The following is a 21,366-nucleotide window of genomic DNA, read 5'->3' on the forward strand; positions in this document are numbered from 1 at the left end:
GGGATTACAGGCGTCAGCCCATCACACCTGGCCTCCATTCCTTTTCTATAACTTAAAACTCTCCATTTTTAAAAAACTCCTCAGCCTAATGACTTTAAATCAACATTTCAAATCAAGTTTGTCATAAAACTACAATCCAGTTTTAAATCCCTACAAACATTGGGCATTATTAATTACCTTTTATGTTATAATTTATTATTACCTTTTATATGTGTATTTTGAAATTTTCTTCTCTTTTCAAGCAATTTACTATTACTGGTGAATGTTTCTTTGGGAGAGTTCATATGTACATGAAAACATATGATTAAGAAAACAGTCCAAAAATTCAAGGCTTTGAGATGTTTAGCAAATGATACATTTTACTGTAGAACAAGTATGTGTACAGGTTAAGTTTTTAAAAAGCTATTTATGTCTTTAAGTCCTCACTGTTGCAACTGTCCTTATTATTCCTAATTTTGCACTTGATTGCTATCAATTCCAACCACTGAGCTGATGAATTCAATTTACTCTTTCCACTCTTCTCCCTCTACTGGAATACTGATATTCATGACAAGCTATAAGGTATTTCACTAGAGGGAGCATAGTTAAGGAAAGGCATGCCTCTTGTGCAGAATACAGCCCTGGCTCTTTCTGGAGAAGAAAGAAGGAAAGGGAAAGATGTAGTCAGAGGAGTGAGAGAGGATTTGAACAAAGGCTCAGCCAATTTTAGGAGGATATAAAGAAACCAAAGCCAACACATTCCTAATTCAGTGGATCTGAGTTTCTTGCTGCTCAAATGACTTCAGTCCTTTGGGGTTGATAATGGAGAATCTCTGTTACCAACCCTGTAATTTACACAGATAAGTATACTGTACTTACTGCTTTTCAAGTTTATTAAAATGTTGTATTGGGACTGGTGGTTTTTTCCAAGTAAAAATGGTTGTGTGGGATCTTGTATCTTAGAAATGTTTTGGGTAGTTTTTGCCTTTTTACATTAAACTGGATTTAATGTTGGAAAGGTCAACTTTTTGTTTTGTTTTTGTACACTGTGACACCTTTGGCCTTTGAACAAAACATTTTATGAGTGCAAAGAATCCTTTCTGTAAAGAGAGACTTGTTACCCTTGGCATCTACTGAGAACATCCCTAAATTTGGGTGATGAGATAAGACCACATTTTAAATACGTCCTTGGAAGGGATGAAATGCACAGAATTTGCAGTACTTCACCTCTGACAGCCCAGTTCTTAAGCCATATACAATCTAGTTGGCGGTGACAGTTTGTTTCCACAAGAGTGTTTTCATGAATTGTTTCCCCTGCTTTCTACTTTTCTCACATACTCAGTGAAATTACTATCTTATCTTCACCCTGGTGCCCAGTAGAGTGCCTGGTCTGTAGCAGGCAATCAGGAATTGTTGGATACATTGAATACTCATTACTCAAGCCATATACAATGAATATTACTTCAGTTTGCAGACAGTGAAGTTCCTCAGAGTTACAAGGCATCATCAGAAATGTACTGGCAGAATCTCTGATTGATATTATACAGGCATAATACTATATTAAAATAGCATTAAGTGAATATAAATTGTATTACCCTGGTGTGGTGGCTCATGCCTGTAATCTCAACACTTTTGGAGGCCAAGGCAGGAGGACTGCTTGAGCTCAGGAGTTTGAGACCAGCCTGGGCAACACTGTGAGACCTTGTCATCTCCACAGACACAAACACACAAAAAATTTATATATATTTATGTTCTTTTTATAATTTGGTGGTATGGAAAGGGAAGATTATCTAGGTAAGAGGTCATCAAGTTCTTTACTGTGGGCCTGTAGATAATACAGCTAAGTATTGGGTTTCTGTTGTACTCTTGTTTATAAACAGTGTGCTTTGCATAAGGAACGCTTTTAAAAGTTGCCAAAATTCAAATATCAGATGCACTGCCTCAGCTTGTTGTTTTGACTTTTTTTGGTGACTCATTCCAACTTTAAGGAAACCTCTAACAATCGTGGATATCAGAACATTTCTAGGAATTAGGACTTTTTTATGGGTGAAGAAAGAGTGGATAAAATGCATTGTCTGCAGCAAAAGAGAATTGGTTGGAGAAATACCAGGAAATGCCTGTCAATCTCTTGTCTGCACATCCTCTTCAGTTTGATAGTAAGTTTCCTAAAGGATTTAGCTGAATTGCTCAGTTTGATATAAGACATTTATTTATAGTGCTTATTGATGAGATTCCTCAATGATTGATAGCTGCTATTAGTTTTGAGTATTGAGGAACTCAGTAATTGGTAGCTGCTATTCATAATAATTTCCCTTAGTAACGATCATAATGCCAAGAGGATACTTAATATTTTTCATTTTAAGCCTGGTTGTGTTTTATTAAACCAATCAAAAACTTTGAAGAAAGAAAGAGGTATCAAGCAGGAATTGGGAACGAAGTTGAAGTACTCTTAAGTTGCTGTATTGATCCCCATTGGCTAGAAGTCATATTAGTGAATCTTGAAGTCGTTTCACATCCAAAAGGGGAAAATCAAGCAATGTCTTGAGGAAGTAGGACCATACTTCATGTTTGCCATTCTCCTTATTTTTGTTCTCACTTTGTACTTTCAGGGATCTGAAGAGCTGTACTTAACAAGCAAGCGCCCTTTTTTATCTATGTGGCTTGGTGGCTGCAAGCTTTTCTTTTCAATGGTAGCTTCAAATGCCGTTAAAATCCAAATTTTCGTTTTTCTTAAGTGTAGAATTTCAAAATTCCAAGTAATAAATTATGTACTTTAGGAAAACAGAGATTGGATGTTTTCATGTAATTATTCAGATTTGCAGTGATTTGGCGTGAATGAAAAATTGAAAATCTGCACAGGGGTCATCTAAGCTATGTTAAAAGTTAGTAGGGAACTATATTCCTGTCAAGGGAATTATATGTTTTACTCCTGTGCATTTTTCTCATTGATAGTCTTATGGAGGAAGTTAAAGCTTTAGAAATGATTTTTAAAATTAAATCTTTCCAATCATTTCTACTATTTTGGTTATTTTGATAAGGACAGGAAGTAACCATGGTTGTACTTTTTGGACTTGTTTGCATGCAATGCACGAAAAAATTTTACAGACTTATTTCTAAATCTTTCTAAAATAAAAGTGTGTGTATGTATATGTGTATGTGTGTGTGTCTATGTGTGTGTGTGTGCTTTTAAATTTTGAACCCCAAACCCTCTTTACCAGTCCCACCTTGTTTGGGTTGCAGTAACATTTCTTTATTAATTTTTATGCTTATGTAAACTTTTCTGTGTTTCTGCAAGTTGGACCAACAAAGAAGTTGGCCCCCTCTGTCAAACCAGATGTTTGAGGTAAAAAAAAAAAAAAAAAAAAAAAAAGGATAATTACACTTCCTCCCCATCTAGTCAGAGAAAGCACTTGGGAGCAAGCATCTCTGACACACATTACAGGAGTTGATATTACTGCAGTGTGAAACATGCTGATCAGAATCATTGTTTTTGTCTCGGCTTCAAATGTTCACATCAATTTGAGAAAATAGTAATACCAACACTTACTGAAAGTGTTTGGTGTGGTCTGCTACTGTTTCAAGTATTTTGAATGCTTTAGGTCATTAAGTAGCCTTTTATTTTGCCATCTGTAGCCTGTCGCTAAGCAAATATTGTGTGTGTTGGGGAGGGATGCTAAGTTTTGTAGGCCAATGCTTAATTTAGTGAACAAAATTTGACCGAAAACAGTATTTTCTAAACATGTTTTGTAGGAATTCCTTATATTCTCCTACTCCCTGGGGTCTCGTCCTGTCCAAGAAAAGACAACCATAAAGAGAGAAGGACTAACAACTCAAGTTAAAAATGAATCAGATTTTTATTTTTGGGGTGAATGAATCACTTCCAGGAGCAGTGGAAACCCAGAAACTTGGGGTGGTGCTTCTAAAATATGTACACGGGTTAAAGCTCCTCTCGGTTTGTTTCACTCTCCTCCATTCCCTCGCATACTGATCTCATGGTCTCTCTTTGCTGGACGAATTCAAGTTCCCCGGGCGCACAAAGTGACTTCCAATTGCGGGTCGGGGGCACACATGTGGGCGGCGTGGCGTGCACACGGTACTTCGTCCTGACACCTGGGCAGACACCTGGGCGGCACTTCCCCGCCAGCCCAAGGTCCCCTGCATGCCCGGCGTCCGCTCTGCGGCGGCTTCCCATTCATGCTTTTGACAACTGCGCGGCAGCCTGCAAGCTGAGGGCAAAGTGCCCCCTGCACCAGTCTCTCCTGCGCTGCCCTGGGGCCGGCCGGCCGGCTCCTCCATAGGTGGCTGCATTTCCGACTTCGCCCTGGCTCCAGTCCGGGGGCTTGACGTGCAAACTTCGCCGGAGCGAGCTGAGAGGGAGGGACCGGCAAGTGGGAGGAGGCGGCGGGAGGCGCCTCCGCTTAAGGGAGCCGGCCGGGCGCCGCCGCTCGGACGGACGCGCGGACGGAAGGAAGGAGCGGGGCAGCCGGGCCGGGCCCGGGGATGCGAGCGGCCGAAGGGTGGGCAACTGGAGGTCCTGGGGTGCGGCTCGGGCTTCCCCGCGCGGGCTGTCGTGGTGGGGCGCGGCGCTGGAGCGGGGCCGCTCCGGCGCTGGCCTCCGCGGCAGGTCCCTGGGCAGAGGCAAGCAGGGGACCCAGCGCCGCGGTGGCGGGCCGCCTGCTGCCCGTCCCCTCCCTCGGGCGGCCGCGAGAGTCGAAAGCGAAAGCTAGCCCGCGCCGTGGACTTTGCGCCCGGGGCGGGGGGTGGCCTCCAGGAGGCGGGCTTGGGGGGCTGGGCGGCCAGGGGGGCGCTGTCAGCGTGCCCCACCCGGTCCACGGGCCGCGCACGCCGCCGGAACTCCCCGGCGCCTCCTTAAAAAGCGGCCCCCGCGCGACTCTTTCCCCCTTTTTTTTTGTTACATTGTAGGAGCGGAAAGAATGTCGGAGCGGGCCGCAGATGACGTCAGGGGGGAGCCGCGCCGCGCGGCGGCGGCGGGCGGAGCAGCGGCCGCGGCCGCCCGGCAGCAGCAGCAGCAGCCTCCGCAGCCCCAGCGGCAGCAGCAACCGCCACCGCCGCCGCCACGGCGCCCACGGCCGGAGGACTGCGGGCCCGGCGCCGCCTCCACCTCGGCGGCCGCAATGGCGACGGTCGGGGAGCGCAGGCCTCTACCCAGTCCTGAAGTGATGCTGGGACAGTCGTGGAATCTGTGGGTTGAGGCTTCCAAACTTCCTGGAAAGGACGGTGAGTGTCCACGCCCTCCTACCCCCCTTCACCCTCTCGCGACCCCCTCGTGTCTCCTCCCCTCCCCCCGCCCCCGTCCTGTGACCCGCCCCCTCGAGGGGCAGAGATGCTATCGTTTGATGGGTTGCGGAACGCGGAGGTGCCCACACCTACCCCGTGCGTGCGTGAGCGTGCGTCACACTCCCGGCCACTGACCTGCCTCTCCCCTCCTCCTGTGTGTGTGTATCTCCTAGGGACAGAATTGGACGAAAGTTTCAAGGAGTTTGGGAAAAACCGAGAAGTCATGGGGCTCTGTCGGGAAGGTGAGTCCAGCCCCCCTGATGGAGTTTGTACGAACCCCTGGGAAGTTTCCTTGACACTTCACTGGGGCCGGGAACTTCAGCCCACCATACCGACTCCCCGACTCCCCGACTCCCCCACTCCCCCGTGCCTACGAAGATGCTGCCTGAGGAGAGGTGGGAGGGAGGGGGCAGAGCGCTTGGAAAGTTTGGTTTGGGTGCCTCCTGTAATAAGGAGCATCCGGAATCCTTCTGTGGCCAGGCAGGAGCAGCATTATTGGTGATGAGTGCTGGGAACCGGCGGGAAGTTTAACCTGGATCTCTGCATTTCTGATCTCCTTATGGAGAAACACGAGTATAGGAAGGAATTCTCAGCTTTGAAACCTTTCCACGAATGCTTTGGGGACATTTTTTGTTGGCAGTCGAAACGAATTTTGAACTTAAAGATCCTGCTTTATCTATGCAGTCTTATTTCTGTAGGATTTAAGGCACAAGTTGAGGATGCTACAAAGAGATCATCATAACCCGGAGTGCAATTCGATCACATTTTTTTGCGAGCTGCCAAGATCGGGGGGAAAGCAAGCCAGAATTTTATTTGGTAAAACAAGCCTTTACTGCCCGTAGCTAGTGAAATCAGGATCTAATTATTTGTTAGTTTTAAACTGTTTGTTAAAAAGATACACTAGGGAAATAGCTGTAGCTAAAGGTATGTCTCCAAATGAAAGTCAGGCCAGGTATCTGGAAACTGTCAGACTTTTTCTTGAGATTTTCTTTTTCTGTCAATAGTCAGCTTTTGCTGTCTAATACCTGCATTAGGCCTGGGCACGCCGTGGTCAGAAAGGACTTCTGAAGTTCAGTGAACTTTGGGTTCAGTTTCAAGTCATTCTTTCAGTGACTTAGGACAAGGCTTTGAGTGAGATTTGGACCCGGAATACTGAGTTTATAGTCCCCGAATGCAGTTTTATTTCTCACTTGTAGCCGTTTATTTTGGCAGAATTTTTGTCTGTGGCCCAAGAATAGGTAGAACTTTGGCAACTGGAGCATTTTTAAGTCCAAAGTTTGCCCATTGTTACTGTCTTCACATTTCCTTCTTGTTTTTCACACCTGCTTTTTCTTCACTTAACTCTGTTTCAGTTTTTTTGAATTGGCCACTTCTTGGTCTCTTGGCACTGGGAGGAAGAGTAAGACCAGTGAAAGCCCGATGAGAGCTTCCAATTGGAACAGATTATAGAACAAATTAGTTCATTTTTAAAATGAGAATTGCTGTTTGAGGGTAAAGGAAAGCAAGGGAAAGCACAGGACTTGTTGATGATGTTGCAATAGGAAAAATCAGTTGCTAGTCCGGTTTTAGTGCTGAATTGGCAGCCTGCCTGGGCTTAAAAAGTTAAAATCACTAGGTGGCAACTCATAGGAAGTAGTTGGAGTAGGGCTTTAGAGGACCTGACCCACTCTTGTTCTTAGTTTTCATTCTCTGGGTGTGGATACATATCCCATAAAAGCTTTCTAAATCTGTGGGAAAACAAGATTCTAATTATCAATAATTCTGCTGTAAAGGATGAGTTAAGTGTATTAATGTTACACTGGGTGCCTTGAGCTGGACAGGGATCCAACCAAATTAAGGGGACTGTATCTAATTTTTGCTGTATGTGTTATTTTCTGTTGGGATACATTTATCAGCATGTTTTCCATGAAGATTTAAGACCTTAAACTACCTGCTTTGAGGCACAAAAGGGACATGAATCTTGTTAGTGTTTTTATTTTGTTTTGTTTTGTTTTTTTGAGAAGGAGTCTCGCTCTGTCGCCAGGCTGGAGTGTAGTGGTGTGATCTTGGCTCCGTGCAACCTCCACCTCCTGGGTTCAAGCGATTCTCCTGCTTCGGCCTCCCTAGTAGCTGGGACTACAGGCAGCAGGCCACCACGCCCAGCTAATTTTTTGTGTTTTAGTAGAGACGGCGTTTCACCGTGTTGACCAGGATGGTCTTGATCTCCTGATCTCGTGATCCGCCTGCCTCGGCCTCCCAAAGTGCTGGGATTACAGGTGTGAGTCACCGCGCCCGGCACTTATTAGTGTTTTTTTAAGGGTTCCCCTCCTCCCCCTTTTAAAGCTGCTGTAACCATTTAGAGGATACTGTAGCTACCAGGCCACTTGGAACTTATGCCTGAGTCGAGACTGAAGTTTTAAATTCAGTCAGTTCTTCATTTGTTTGTGACTTTGTGGATTTTCTGGGGATATTTTAAAATCCAAGTTTGAGGATGTCCGGCACTCACTCAGTGGACCTTTATGTTCTCATAACAGACCGTTATAGGCTGCTTCAGAAATGAAAATACATTTAATATTATCAAAACTTACTAGACCATTATTCATTGTCTGGATAAAATCTGCTACTAAGAAAAGATGTTTTGAAGTTAAATCCATACTGATTCCTCTGTCTGGTCTCGAGCTCCTGACCTCAGGTGATTCTCCCGCCTCGGCCTCCCCAAAGAGCTGGGATTACAGGCATGAGCCACCACCCTCACCAGAAACTCCCCATCTTGAAAGATCTCTAGGAATATGCACTTGACTTGAATTCTCCAATTTGCAATTTTGGACCTAGGGGTTATAAAGCCTGGGTGTGAGAGAAAGCTGCTTAACCTTGCATTAGTTGTTTCATCTTTCCGAATATACTTTCCCTCTTTGGAAGATAATAATACCAACTTCCCAAGGTTATTGTAGGAGTTGAAATTAAATTAGATAACATGTGAATGACTCAGTACACACTAATTCCTTTTAACTCTTCCGACTGCTGATAACCTTAGGCCTGACTTCTTAGTTCTATATTTCTAGGTATGGGGTTTTTTAATCTTTGACCTTCGAAAAGGCTTCAGGGGATTGTAGTTCCGCTGAAATTGTATGCAAAATAATGTGTCAGTTTTCTAGGGTAGGTGTTCACAGCTTCTCTTGGATTCTCAAAAGGATCATTTACATGTCCCCACCCCTAAAATTCAAAACTGCTAAGCCAGGCACTCTGCCTGTTTTTTCTTTTCACTTCTTCTTGTAACTTACTTTGACCAACTCCTATCAGGCAAGACTACCCAAGGGTTAATGCTGTGGCAGAAGTTTGGAACTCTTGATTTAGATAGAGGGAAATTATTTGTGGTTTTGGTAGGAAACCTACCCAAGGCAAGACTACCCAAGGGTTAATATTGTGGCAGAAAGTTGGAAGTCTTGATTTAGATGGAGGGAAATTATTTATGGTTTAGGTAGTATATCATCCCTCTTCTGCCATTTAGCACAAGTAGGCAAATATTAAGACAAAATTTGGTTATCGTTCAGAGGTCAACCTAGTTTCGTTTGCATTCTTGTATTTGTATTGCCTTATTCTTGTTCTATAATTTGTAGTATTAGTTGTTAGCATGATTAATTTTGGTGGGAAGAAATTGGTAATACATTTTGACTTTTTGTTGTTGTTGTTGAGACGGAGTCTCGCTGTGTCACCGGGGTTGGAGTGCAATGTCATGGGCACGATCTCGGCTCACTGCAACTTCCACCTCCAGGATTCAAGCGATTCTCCTACCTCAGCCTCCCAAGTAGCTGGGATTACAGGCGGCACCTGCCACCATGCCTGGCTAATTTTTGTCTTTTTAGTAGAGACGGGGTTTCACCATATTGGCCAGGCTGGTCTTGAACTCCTGACCTGAGGTGATCCACCCACCTCAGCCTCCCACGGTGTTGGGATGACAGGTATGAGCCACTGTGCCTGGTTGACGTTTTTGAAATGATTAAACTCAAAAGACAAATTACTGTTTTTTTCCCCAAGGTGATTTGTGAAATTCTGGACTTCCACAAATTTTGGATTTGTGAAACTTAACAAAATTGTGTTTAGATTGAATTAATTGGTACTAATAACTGATTAGGATTTCTATATTAGTGCCTGAAAATTTAGAGACCCTTAAAAAATAAAAACTTTAAATGCCTTAGTTTCACAGCAGATTTTAAAACCTGTATGGTGTCATTGTAGGAGTCAGTAATGGAATTGGAAAAAGATGACATCTTTGGGAAGCCGTCCATAACTTCTCTAAGGCTAATTGTTGTATGGTATCGAAGTACTCTACTTTTTCTTTCTGCACTGCATTGTGTGATGGCTCATTGTTTAGAGAGTAAGTTCCCTGAGGGCAGGGGTGTTGTTGATGAAGGCATATTCAGCTCTTGCACACCATTGTGCTTGTAAATATTTGCCCCAAAAGTGAATGAGTAGAGTTACTAGGAAGATTGAATTGAGTCACTCTAGTGTGTGGTTCAAATGACCAATTTTTCATTGTATTGTGACTGCAAAAAAGATAGTATTCTGTGTGCTTGTGTGTTTAGGGGGTGTTGCTGTATGGCTCCGGGGGAGGCCAGAAGCTTTCAGCACTTTTTGTTTCTCTGTCCTTAATATAATGCTCCATTTACACTTTCCAGGAAGGGTGCAGACAGGACATCACCTCTCTTATCTCTGATATTTAGGCAAAGAAGTAGAATGGCAACCCAGTGTGATGTCTATACTTGATGATGGGTGATTTCCTTCTCAATAATTAACCTGACGGTGATTGAGCCTGGGGCAAGATGGAAAACTGTGTGGTTAGCACCTATAGACAACTAGAGTTCAAAAAAAAACCCAAAACAAGCTTGCTAGGGAGTTGGATAGCCTCAGTAAACACAGACTGAGTCAACACAGTACCACCTTTTTTCTTTCCTAGGGGAAAAAAAATGATTCATGGTTAATTAATGGAAAACAAATAGGTGTTTGTGAAGTATTTTACTATTAAAGGCACATTGTAGGTATAATTTCCTCTCCCTGAAATAGAGAGCATTTCTATTTTTCTCTAGGGTTTCTTTTGTCTGCTTTTCTCCTCAACTGTTTCTTATGGACAATTTGAAACATACAAAGTAGAGAAAATATTTTAATGATCCTTCTTGTATCCATCACACAGTTTCAACAAATGAGTCATGACCCAATCTTGCTTCACCTCTGCCTTACTCCCCAAAGTGAATTATTTTGAAGCATATCATTTCTTCTGGTTTTGTTTTTCTGCTCACATGGACTTCAACTTCCTGCAAAATGGAGGCTTTTTGTGTTCTGCACCTTTTTTTGAGGCAAGTCAGGCTACCATTTCTGATCCTCTCTGTGGGTGTGTAAAGGTTCTGCAGATGGCAGTACTTGCAGTATGGTTATCTCTTACGTGGAGATATAAACCAAGCCTCAGACAGGAATCGGTAAAATCCAAGTGCCCTGCCTCAGCATCACCTGGTGCTTGCATGTAAGGTGCAGTCAGATGATTTGGTTGCAGGTCACCCACACTTAAGAAACACCTCCATAGATGAGAGTCAGCGTTGCTGTGACAGTGGGCAGCGTCCTTGCTGACAGCTCCTGCACATGACTCCTTACCTGTAAGCTCTTCATTAACCCATAGTTGCAGGAGCCCCCAGAGACCCATAAAGACCCTCCTGTAGCAGGGACTTTCCCCAATTGCGGCGCGTGGGCCAAATCTTGCCTGCCTGGTTTTTGCATTGCGTTGGTTGAAGTAAAAACTCAAAAGATTTCATGACATGTGAAAATTATATGAGACTTCACTGTCAGTGTCCATAACTAAATTTATTGAAACGTAGCCACGGGCGTTCATTTACTTGTCTGTGGCTGCTTGCTGCATACAGTGAACAGCAGAGTTGACTACACACAGCAAAGACCATATGACCCACCAAGCCCAAAACATTTACTGTTTGGTTCTTTAGAGGAAAAGTTTGCTGACCACTATTCTGAGTTCCTTGGTTGATAAAAGGAAACCCAATCTGCAGAATTGCAGAATGTGATCTTATTATTCTTGAACTGTCTATTTTGAAGGGGAGAATCTTCAAAATAATAAAATCCGTTAGTCTTAAACCAAGAGTTCATTCAATAGTAAAGAAACATGTTGAGTTAGAAGGAAATAATGGAGAGAAGAAATGGTTTCACATAAGAAGGTTGCTGTCTTTGTCCACTTTTATCATTCACTGTCACTTGTTTATGGCATACACCTGATTGGGAGCAGTTCACATACAGAGCACGAATAGAGCTGTTATTGCCTCAGCTTTCAAGAGCCATGGACCATGAGAATGTTCCCTGAGTTCTATTAAGCCCCTCATGGTACGTAAATATTCAGGAGAAAGAGTCCAGAATTTTCATGGAATTTCCATTCAAATTCTCCAGAATTGCTGCCCCTGAGCTGGTTTAGAGAAGCTGAAGCCTTGTTATAGGTCTTAGGAATTATAGTAAAAATTCACTGGGAAACAAATCTGCATTTTGATTAAGAAGGCAGACAGTGTTCTTTAGGCCCGTATCTTTACAGTTTTGTGCTTACTGGAAAGTAACACCTGGCACAATCCGTGCTGAATTTCTGAACCCTTAATGTTTCACGGTTCATGGAGACCATGCACATGTTTCCATGTGCACAGTAGGATGGGGTTCCCAAGCTGTATCCAATTTACAGTTGTGCTTGGTTCTTGTAAACTCTAATCTCAGGAGGGAAATATGAGGTATTTATGAATCACAATCCTATGATCTAGGTATCACCATTATCTCCATTTTACAGATGAGGAAACCACGGCTCAGAAAAGTGAGGTAGCTCGCTAAGATCACAAAGCATGTAAGAGGTCCTGTAACCCAGATCTGTCTAACTACTCCACAGCTCACACGCTTAACCAGTCTGCTGTTCCGAGCCCTTTCCAGAAGGTACATGGCTTTTCATGAGCTTGAGCAGGTCACCCTAACCTTTGTTTTTCTTATCCTTCTCTGGAAATACTGACCTTTACCAAAAACCATTTTTTAAGTGAAAATATCAGAGCCTTTTCCTTGCTGTGCCTTACAACAGTCAGTGTGTTGTATTTAGTTGTTCTTTTATAAATTTTTTTCTTTGAGGGGGAGGGGAAGTATCTGCAGTTTGCATTAGAAGTAATTGGCTTTTTTAAAAAAGATTAAATGAAAGCTAAGGTTGCAGCAGATAGCAAACACAATCATCTGGGATTTGTGCCATTAAAAAAAAAATCCTTTAGAAAGGGAGAAGTGAAATTTCACTATTTAAATACCATTTCAGTGCAAGATTGCTTTTAATCACATTGATGTTCAAAGTTTTTGTGGCAGTATTTCTAATAAATGTGCCCCTCTGATTATTATTTTTTTGATTGAAATTCTAAGGAGAAAAGAAGCCTGTTAGTAGACTTAGCAGTTGGAGTTACTGTACTTTTGAGAAAAAGGCAGAGGGTTACACTTATATTCATCTTGTACAGCAGGGATTATAATAAATGAGCAGAAGAAGGAGAACGATTTTTGCATTTCAGCCACTCATAACGTAAAACTAGATTAAGTGTTCTTGTTCTTCTTTGTATTAAAGACCCGCTAGCATGAAATGTTTTTTTCTCTTATATGTAAGCGTATGGCAAGGAAAAAGAAAGCACTAGTTCATTATCAGTTAGATTCACAATGTTAAAACAGAAACTATTTCCCTCCCAGGTTATACAGATGTTTTCCATAATCCTGAACTCCAGTCATGCAACAGAAAAAAAGGTAATGCTTTTAACCAGTGGTCCCCAGGCTTTATATTTCAAACAAGAAAGTTTCAGAAATAATTTGGGGACTCTAGACATATGGTTGCTGGCAATTTATATGTACTTACCTCAAAAAAGTATGAGAACATTGTTTTGAAATAAAGGACAGTCCTTTAATTATGAAAAAGTTTCACTTTAGGAAAGACATGTTACAGTGTCATTATTTTTTTCATTTCATTATGGTCTTCTCAGAGAAGAGTATCTATTTCGGTGTTTGAGTATCATAGCTTTAAATCATTTTTTCCAAGAGTGTGTTCCAGGGAACCCTGTTTCTGTGTGCTCTTAGTTGGTGTTATGCAGAAAAGGGGTTCCATATGGCAAGTTTGCAGAAGTCAGCTTTACACAGAGGCAATTCTGGGAACTCCAGTTCTAGAATTAAGCCTGGGCTCAAATCTAAGCTCTAGTAGGTAAGCAATTTGAAGGAAACGACATAGCTTTACTGAACCTCGCTTGACTCAGGTATGAAATGAGAATAATAGTAGTAACTAATAGGGGTTGGGAGAATTGAATGATATAATGCAGGTTATCAGTAATGAAAGCACAATGTCACAGGCATGCCTCTCTAATCAAGTCATCAGCCAGGACTGTCGAAGGAGCAGCAGTAAGTGAGATGCCAGTTTTTCTTTAGCAGGCAAGGTGTAGGTAGTGAGAGGAAACTCTGGCATGCTCAGGATGACAGAGTGTAGGAAATGAACCACAGTTTTTTTCTTTTTTTCTTTTTTCTTTTTTATTCTTTTGAGACAGAGTCTTGCTGTATCACCCAGGCTACAGTGCAGTGGCATGATCCACGGCTCACTGCAGCCTTGACTTCACTTCCTGGTCTCCAGCAATCCTCCCATCTCAGCCTCCTGAGTAGCTGGGGCCACAGGGGCACACTACCATGCCCGGCTAATTTTTGTATTTTGTTCGTAGAGACGAGGTTTCACCATGTTGCCCAGGCTGGTCTCAAACTCTGGAGCTCAAGAAATCCTTCCACCTCAACCGCCCAGAGTATTGGAATTATAGGCATGAGCCATCACACCCAAACCGCAGTTTCATGCCTTCTTGGACTAGCAAAAATGGGAAGTGGGAGGTGACATTTCTTAGTTCCTCCTTTAGCCACCTCCTTGACTTGCAGAGAGGAGCATGATGTGGGTATTTACTTTTTCCTGCTTGTGCAGAGTTGTACTTGCTCATCTTGTGGAAACCTGTAGTTTGTGCTGCTTTATGCTGCTGCTTGTAATGTTTTTCAAACCCCCCTTTTTCTGGGCAAAAACGGTAAATTACAGGCAGCGGAATAAAGTCATCATGAAGGTGGGAAGTGGATCAGAAAGATAAATGAGGATACTACTTACATGATTTTTTTAATGTGTGGTGATAGTCGTGGGGGTTTTCTGCCTGTAGAGGGAATTTAGAAAATTGCCTTTTCAATTCTTGGAAATTTCCACTTTAACTTAGCAGTTCTTCATTTAAATTACCTTGTTCTTTTTGGAAACTATATAGAAAGACTAGTTTTAATGGAAAAAATTATCATTATAGAAGTTAATATATGCTCACTGTAAAGATTTTACTAATAATAGAAGTATGGAACACAGAAGCCATCATTCTGTGTAATCCCAGTCTGGGCCAATTTTGTATTTTCAGTTACAGGATTTGGACTTAGGGCAAATCACACTCGATCAAGGACACCCATGTAACTACTTTGGGCACTTACTGGTAAGCAAAACTGAAACTTGACAACCTGGTCATTTCACTTTCTGACCAGGTTGGCAAGTTTCATGTTCTCTGGGACTCATCCTAGTGTAGATAGAGTCTGAGGATACAACTCCACAGAAGGTGAAAAAGCACAGTCCTAACTCCCAAGTCAGGCACTTAGTTAGCAGATATTTAAGTGCCAGGTTTTCTCATGGGTAGGGATAGAGTGACACAAATCAGATGGAGCCCCTGCCCTCTAGGGAAATGAGACAGTAAATACACAAATATTTCCAAGGACTATTGAATGCTGTGAAGTCGAAGTAGGCTAATGAGTTGGGGTTGGGGGATTCTAACTAACATGATCAAGGAAGACTTTTCTAAGCATTTAACATTTGAGCTGAGACCAGAATGCTGAGAAAGAATCAGCCACAGGCCGGGCATGGTGGCTCACACCTGTAATCCCAGCATTTTGGGAGGCTGAGTCGGGAGGATCACTTGAGCTCAGGAGTTCAAGACCAGCCTGGCAACATAGTGAGACCCCATCTCTACAAAAAAATTAGCTGGGTATGGTGACCGGTAGTCCCAGCTACTTAGGAGGCTGAAGTGGGAGGATCACTTGTGCCCAGCAGGTCGAGGCTTCAGTGAGCTGTGATTGCACACACTGGACTCCAGCCTGGGCAACAGAGCAAGACCCTGTCTCAAAACGTAAAAAAGAAAGAAGCAGCCATCAGATCTTGTGGAAGGGGCACTCTGAGAAGGGAAGGGGGAAGAATGTAGGGAAATAATGCTGACAAGATTAGATAGCAGAGGCCAAGGAAAGGAATTTGTATTTAAGTGTAATGAAACTTGGGAGGATGGTTGGTGGTTAGGGGTAGCTTCAGCAGGGGAGTTATCTAATTCGTGTTAAGGTCATTGGCAAATATGTGGAGAGACTGGCTGACCAGGTTAGAGGTGATAGTGACTTAGACTTTGCTAATGGCAGTGGTAATGCAGAGAGGTTATCGTGTTCAGGATATGCTTGGAGGTGGAGTTTACATGATTTGATGAAAAATTGGATGTGGGTGAGGGAGAAAGATAAGAATTGGGATTTGGGGCTTGAGCAACTGAATGGTACCACTTAATGAGCTGAGGAATGCTGGAGAGTGTGGGAGACTCAGGGTCAGCAGCTCTGATTTTGGCTACACTGTTTGATGTACTTAGTGGGCATTCATGTGCAGCTGTGGTGTCAGCAATTGAATACACAATCTGGAGCATGGTGGAGCAGCCTGGGGTGGAGACTGGGTCAGTCTATATCCTCAACATACAGAGGACATGGAAAGTCGTGGGACCTAGGTTTGTTTCCTAAGATAGGAGTGTCAATAAAGAATCCATTAGGGCCAAGGGCTGAGCCTTGGGTCCCTCCACAGTGAGGTGGTGAGTGGGTGGGGAGGACTCTCCAGTGAGGCAGTAGGGAAACCAGGTAAGTATGGTGGTGGTGAATCTGGGAGGAGAGAAGAACATGCTTTAAGTGAGGAGTGATGGTCTGTGTTACATGCTGCTGTGAAGTAAAGTCAGGCCAGAGAATCGATCTCTGGTTTTGATAGTATGAAGTTCATTAATGACCTTAATCTGGAGAGTTGGGGAGGCAGATCCCTCATTGTATAGGGAAGTGATAGTCCGAGCTGAAGAAATGGAGAGGGCAAGTATGGACAGCTTTTTAAAGGGTTTTGCTTTGAAAGGCAATTGGAGAAATGAGGCAGTAGCAGGATGAAGACACGGGGTAAAGGAGCTAAGGGAATGATGAGGAGGTTTGTTTTATTTTATTTGGATAGTATTAGGGAATGTTTGTCTGCAACTGGGAATGATCCAAGAGTAAGGGATAATTGGTCATGTGAAAAAAATTGATAATCACAAGTATAGTACCTTGAGTTGGAAAAAGGAGATGCAACTCAGAGTCCACATGGACAGGCTGGTTTTGGATGGAATCAGAGACTTTATCCCATTCTCGTGAGAGGAAAAGCATGTGGATTCAGTTGCAGGTAGGGATGTAGAATTGTGGAATAATATGTTTAGTTCATTCTCATCATTTCTGTGAAGGAAGAGGGAAGTTGGGAGATCATCTGTTGAGAGTAAGAGGAAGAGTTTCGTCTTCCTTTTTAAGTATCCGGGCAAGGATACGGGGATACAGCCAAGTTAAAACAAACATTTATGCATCATCCCTCGTAGTAGGGATCCCCAGCTCCTCGGCTGTAGATCAGTACTGGCATATGGCTTGTTAGGAAACAGGCCACACAGCAGGAGGTAAGTGGGGATGGGGCGCTGAGCATTACTGCCTGAGCTCAACCTCCTGTCAGATCAGTGGCATTAGATTCTCATAGGAGCACAAACTCTGTTGTGAACTGTCCGTGCATGGGATCTAGGTTGCATGCTGCTTTTGAGAGTTTAATGCCTGATGATCTGAGGTTCCCCCGGTCCCCACCTAACCCTGGTCAGTGGAAAAATTGTCTTCCATGAAAATGGTCTCTGGTGTCATGAAGATTGGGGACTGCTGCTTCAGAGGCTTCCCAGCATCCTTAGAAGAAAATCTAAACTCCCTAGCAAGGCCTGGATGGTGGGAGTGTGTGCCCAGAAAATCAGAAATGTCAGCAACTTGAGGTGGAATCCTGTCAGAGCACTGGGGTGAAGAAGTAGAGGTCAGGAGAGGAAGGCTTCCTGGAAGAGGTGAAGGGGGAGAATTGGAGAGTTAGCCAGTCCAGTGTGGAAGCAGCTTGTGAGGCTGGGGCATCACTGTGTGGGAGCCTGAAACCTGTTGCAGCCTTGGCAGGTAGGTAGTGGAGGGCAGGAGATGGGAGTAGATGTGTTTGAAAGATCACCATGGTAGCATTGTAGAAATGAATTGGTGGTAGCTAAAGTTAAGGGCCAATTGGGCATGTAGCCACCTCCTTAATGTGAAATCCCCAAGTTTCTAGGTAATGGTAAATGGAGGAAGTGGAATTTTGAAATGTACTTATACAGTCAAATGAATCAAAATGAATTGTTTCTCCCCTGGTAAAACCTTTTAGTGGTTTCTATTTGCTTGCCTTTGTTCATTCATACAACATATATTTATTGAGCATCTACTTTGTGCTAGGTATTATTCTCATTTTCGGAAAAACAGCAGCAAACAGAACTGCCCTCTAAAGGTTTATTTTAGTGGAGGAGACAAGCAACAAAAACAATGAGTTAAAAGTATATGGCAGGTGGTAATGAGTGTTTTGGAAAAAGATAAAGTATGGGAAACACTATTTAAAATGGGGTGAGAAGGGATATTCTCACCTACAAGTCATGAGAAGGAGTCACGACTTGTAGGATGTGAGAGCTTCAGTCACGTGCATATTGTGGATGAGCTTTCACACAGAAGGAACAGCAAATCTGAAGTCTCTGGTTGGAGAAGACCTGGTGTTTTGAAGAACAACAGCGGGTGGAGTGGCTGGAGAGGCCATCGTGGAGAGAGTGCAGTGGAAAAGGTCAGATGCTGAAGGATTATGAGTGAGTTGGGCAGGCAGATCACACAAGGCCTTGTAGCCCACTGAAAATCCAAATCCTTTAGTGTTGCCCACAGGCTCCACTTGGGCTTTTTCCCACTTCTCAGTCCTTGCATATGCTCTTCCCACTGACTGGGCTATTGCTTCTCCTGCTGCCCCACACCTCTTCGCTGATGGTTTCTTCTCAATTGGCTAGACTTAGGTTAAGTGTCACCTTTTTTTAAAATTTGTCCTAATGCTCTGCCTCCCCTTGCCCCCCAATGCCCAACAGGCTCTAGTGTGTGATGTTCCCCTGCCTGTGTCCGTGTGTTCTCATTGTTCAGCTCCTACTTATGAGTGAGAACATGCAATATTTGGTTTTCTTTTCCTGTGTGTGTTTGCTGAGAATGATGGCTTCCAGCTTCATCCACGTCCCTGCAAAGGACGTGAACTCGTTCTTTTTATGGCTGCATAGTATTCCATGGTGTATATGTGCCGCATTTTCTTTATGCAGTCTATCATTCATGGGCGTTTGGGTTGGTTCCGAGTCTTTGCTACTGTAAATAGTGTTGCAGTAAACATACATGTGCATGTGCCTTTATGGGAGGGTGATTTATAATCCTTTGGGTATATACCCAGTAATGGGATTGCTGGGACAAATGTATTTCTGGTAGGAGTCACCTTCTTGAGTCTTCCACATCACTCTCTATATTGCTTTATAGCCATTATCAAAAGATACCCATTGCTGTCTAGTGTCAACATAAACCAAGCCATCACTCTTGCTGAAAGGTGCTGTTACTGTTAGATTTGGGGTATAAATGCCAGGTAGAAGGAATTATCATGACAAGTGTTTACATAGATCTTGGTTAATTTGCACAATTGGCCTGGAGGGGGAAACAGTATAGACCACCCACTAATAATAATTCTTGTTGAAGGAGGGAGACACCATTCACTACAGTAACACTCCCCGGTTGGTTATAGAGTGTGATAGAGTGTGGTTCGTCTTTGGTTTGTCTTTGGTTCCAATGTCCTGGTACCCTTTTTTGGTTGAATAACAATATGGTGTGAGGAGAGAAATGGTTTTGGAATAGCTGCTTGGTATATACAAATAAATGACAGTGTGCTTGAATCCCTCTGTTACATTACCAGGGTTTTCTTTCCCAAGATAAACTCTGTGCTTTTTTTCAGCCTCTGAATAGGATATTTATTTTCTCCCTTCCCTTTATTCCTGTTTCTAGGCCTTTTTCTCTCCACTCTGATGAACTACTGTACTGGAGACAGACTCGGTGTCTGCTGTAGATTTTATATGCTACACTTTCTGTTCCTCTTATCTTAGCCCCATGTCTGGTGAGCTTTTTATTGTTAACTGGCAGCTGCGATGGCTATTTCTTCAAAAGATCTTGTTGTTTGGTAGATGTTTTCTTAAAAGCTGGTGGCTGTTGCTGAAAATAATCTGTGTTATGTGAGTTTATAATCTATTCATGACTCATATTCTTCTCATTGTAGTGGTAGTTACACTAGGGTAACAAATACAACAATTAATTTTTTTATTCATTAGTGCTGGGTAGTCTTTGTAGAAATTTCACAAAGATCCTCTTTTTTTCTTCACCAGTAAGTCTGAAGTAAAAATAGCTACTTAAGGCTGAGCGCAGTGGCTCACGCCTGTAATCCTAGCATTTTGGGAGGCTGTTGTGGGAGAATCACTTGAGCCAGGAGGTTGAGGCTGCATTGAGCTGTCTTCATGCCACTGCATTCCAGCCTGTGTGGCAGAGCGATACCCTTTCTCAAAAACAAACAAAAAAAACAGCTACTTATATATAGGATTTAGATAGATGGCAATCAAGAATTACGAACACATGACAAATCCTTATAGCTATGTGGTTGCATACCCATTTTGTTTGAGTGCCAAGGTATTTTTGAAAAGTAATTGATAACTTAAAAAATTAAGCATCTTAGACAATACCTGGTAGAAAGTAGTAATAATAACAGTAGCTCTCATTCTTTGAGCACTTACTGTGTGTGTCAGGCACTGAGTAAAGAGCTTTACATGGACTACCTCTCTTCATCCTTACAACAGTAGTCTGAAACATGTATTTATATTATCCCTGTTTTAAAGAGGAAACTGAGGCTCAGGAAAGTTATGTTGTCCCAAATCTCACTGCTTATGAGTGGCAGAGCTGCGATTCCTGGTCTGGCTCACCCCATAGCCAGAAGATTCCCTGATTTATCAATTTAGCAGTGGCTGATTTCTGCATGTGGAGCTGACATTTGTGGGGACAATAGGAGTAGGCGTTTATTTATTGGTAAATGAGTAAAGTATCAGGCGCACTCCAGAGAGCAGTTTAAAATTAGGGAAGTTGTTTGGTTAATGTTTTAGGTAATAGCAGCAGTAGTGAGGTTCTGGTAGAGAGGGGGAAATGGATTATCTCAGGACCTTGGGCCTAAAACCTTTGGTAGGCTTGAGTGTGCGTATTAGTCCACGTAAGGGTTCATCTAAACTCTATAGAATATACAGTTTGTAGAATGCATGGTGGAGAAATGGTTAACTCTGAGAAAGCAAATCCTAATGGTTAGTTGAGACAGGTGAAAACAATTTAGAAATTAAACATAAAAGGGAAATGGCGTATTTATTACCCACTTAGGTCTACAGTGTCTACATCTGAGAAGATAAACACAGCTAATACAACATTTTAGAATAATGCACAGAGATTGTTGTAATCCAGAAGTTATCCAGGAATCTTTCTCTCTCTCTCTTTTTTTTTTTTTTTTTTTGAGATGGAGTCTCACTCTGTTGCCAGGCCAGAGTGCACCAGCCTCCCGAGTAGCTGGGATTACAGGCACGTGCCACCACGCCCAGCTAATTTTTGTATTTTTAGTAGAGATGGGGTTTCACCATGTTGGCCAGGATGGTCTCGATCTCCTGACCTCATGATGCGCCTGCCTCGGCCTCCCAAAGTGCTGGGATTACAGGCATGAGCCACCACACCCGGCCTGCCTTTCTTTGGAAAATTAGAATTATTAATTTTTACTCGCATCCATTAAGCAAGGCTCTGGTTGATATTAAGTAAGTAGATTGATCTGACCTCTCATTCTTTTTTCCCCATCTCTGCTTGCCTTGG

General features: G+C 43.0%; 1 protein-coding gene across 16 annotated transcripts in view; it reads left to right on the forward strand.

Annotated features, from left to right (window-relative positions):
- Nucleotides 1-21,366, forward strand: part of ATXN7 (ataxin 7) — a 141,203-nt gene that overhangs the window by 43,870 nt on the left and 75,967 nt on the right. For 11 of the 16 annotated variants that reach the window (XR_012431310.1, XR_012431311.1, XR_012431313.1 and 8 more), the window contains 2 exons: nucleotides 4,903-5,217; nucleotides 5,451-5,519. Coding sequence is in view for 12 of the 16 variants with exons in the window: in XM_045385910.3 (XP_045241845.2) it covers nucleotides 4,914-5,217; nucleotides 5,451-5,519 (373 nt within the window). In the remaining 4 variants the exon portion in view is untranslated. Of the gene's footprint in view, nucleotides 1-4,426; nucleotides 4,497-4,902; nucleotides 5,218-5,450; nucleotides 5,520-21,366 lie in introns of those variants that run through there. The other 5 variants (XR_012431312.1, XM_074032611.1, XM_074032610.1 and 2 more) reach the window with 3 other exon arrangements.

This window comes from Macaca fascicularis, chromosome 2 (genome assembly GCF_037993035.2).
Source record: "Macaca fascicularis isolate 582-1 chromosome 2, T2T-MFA8v1.1".
NCBI classification, from domain to species: Eukaryota; Metazoa; Chordata; class Mammalia; order Primates; family Cercopithecidae; genus Macaca; species Macaca fascicularis.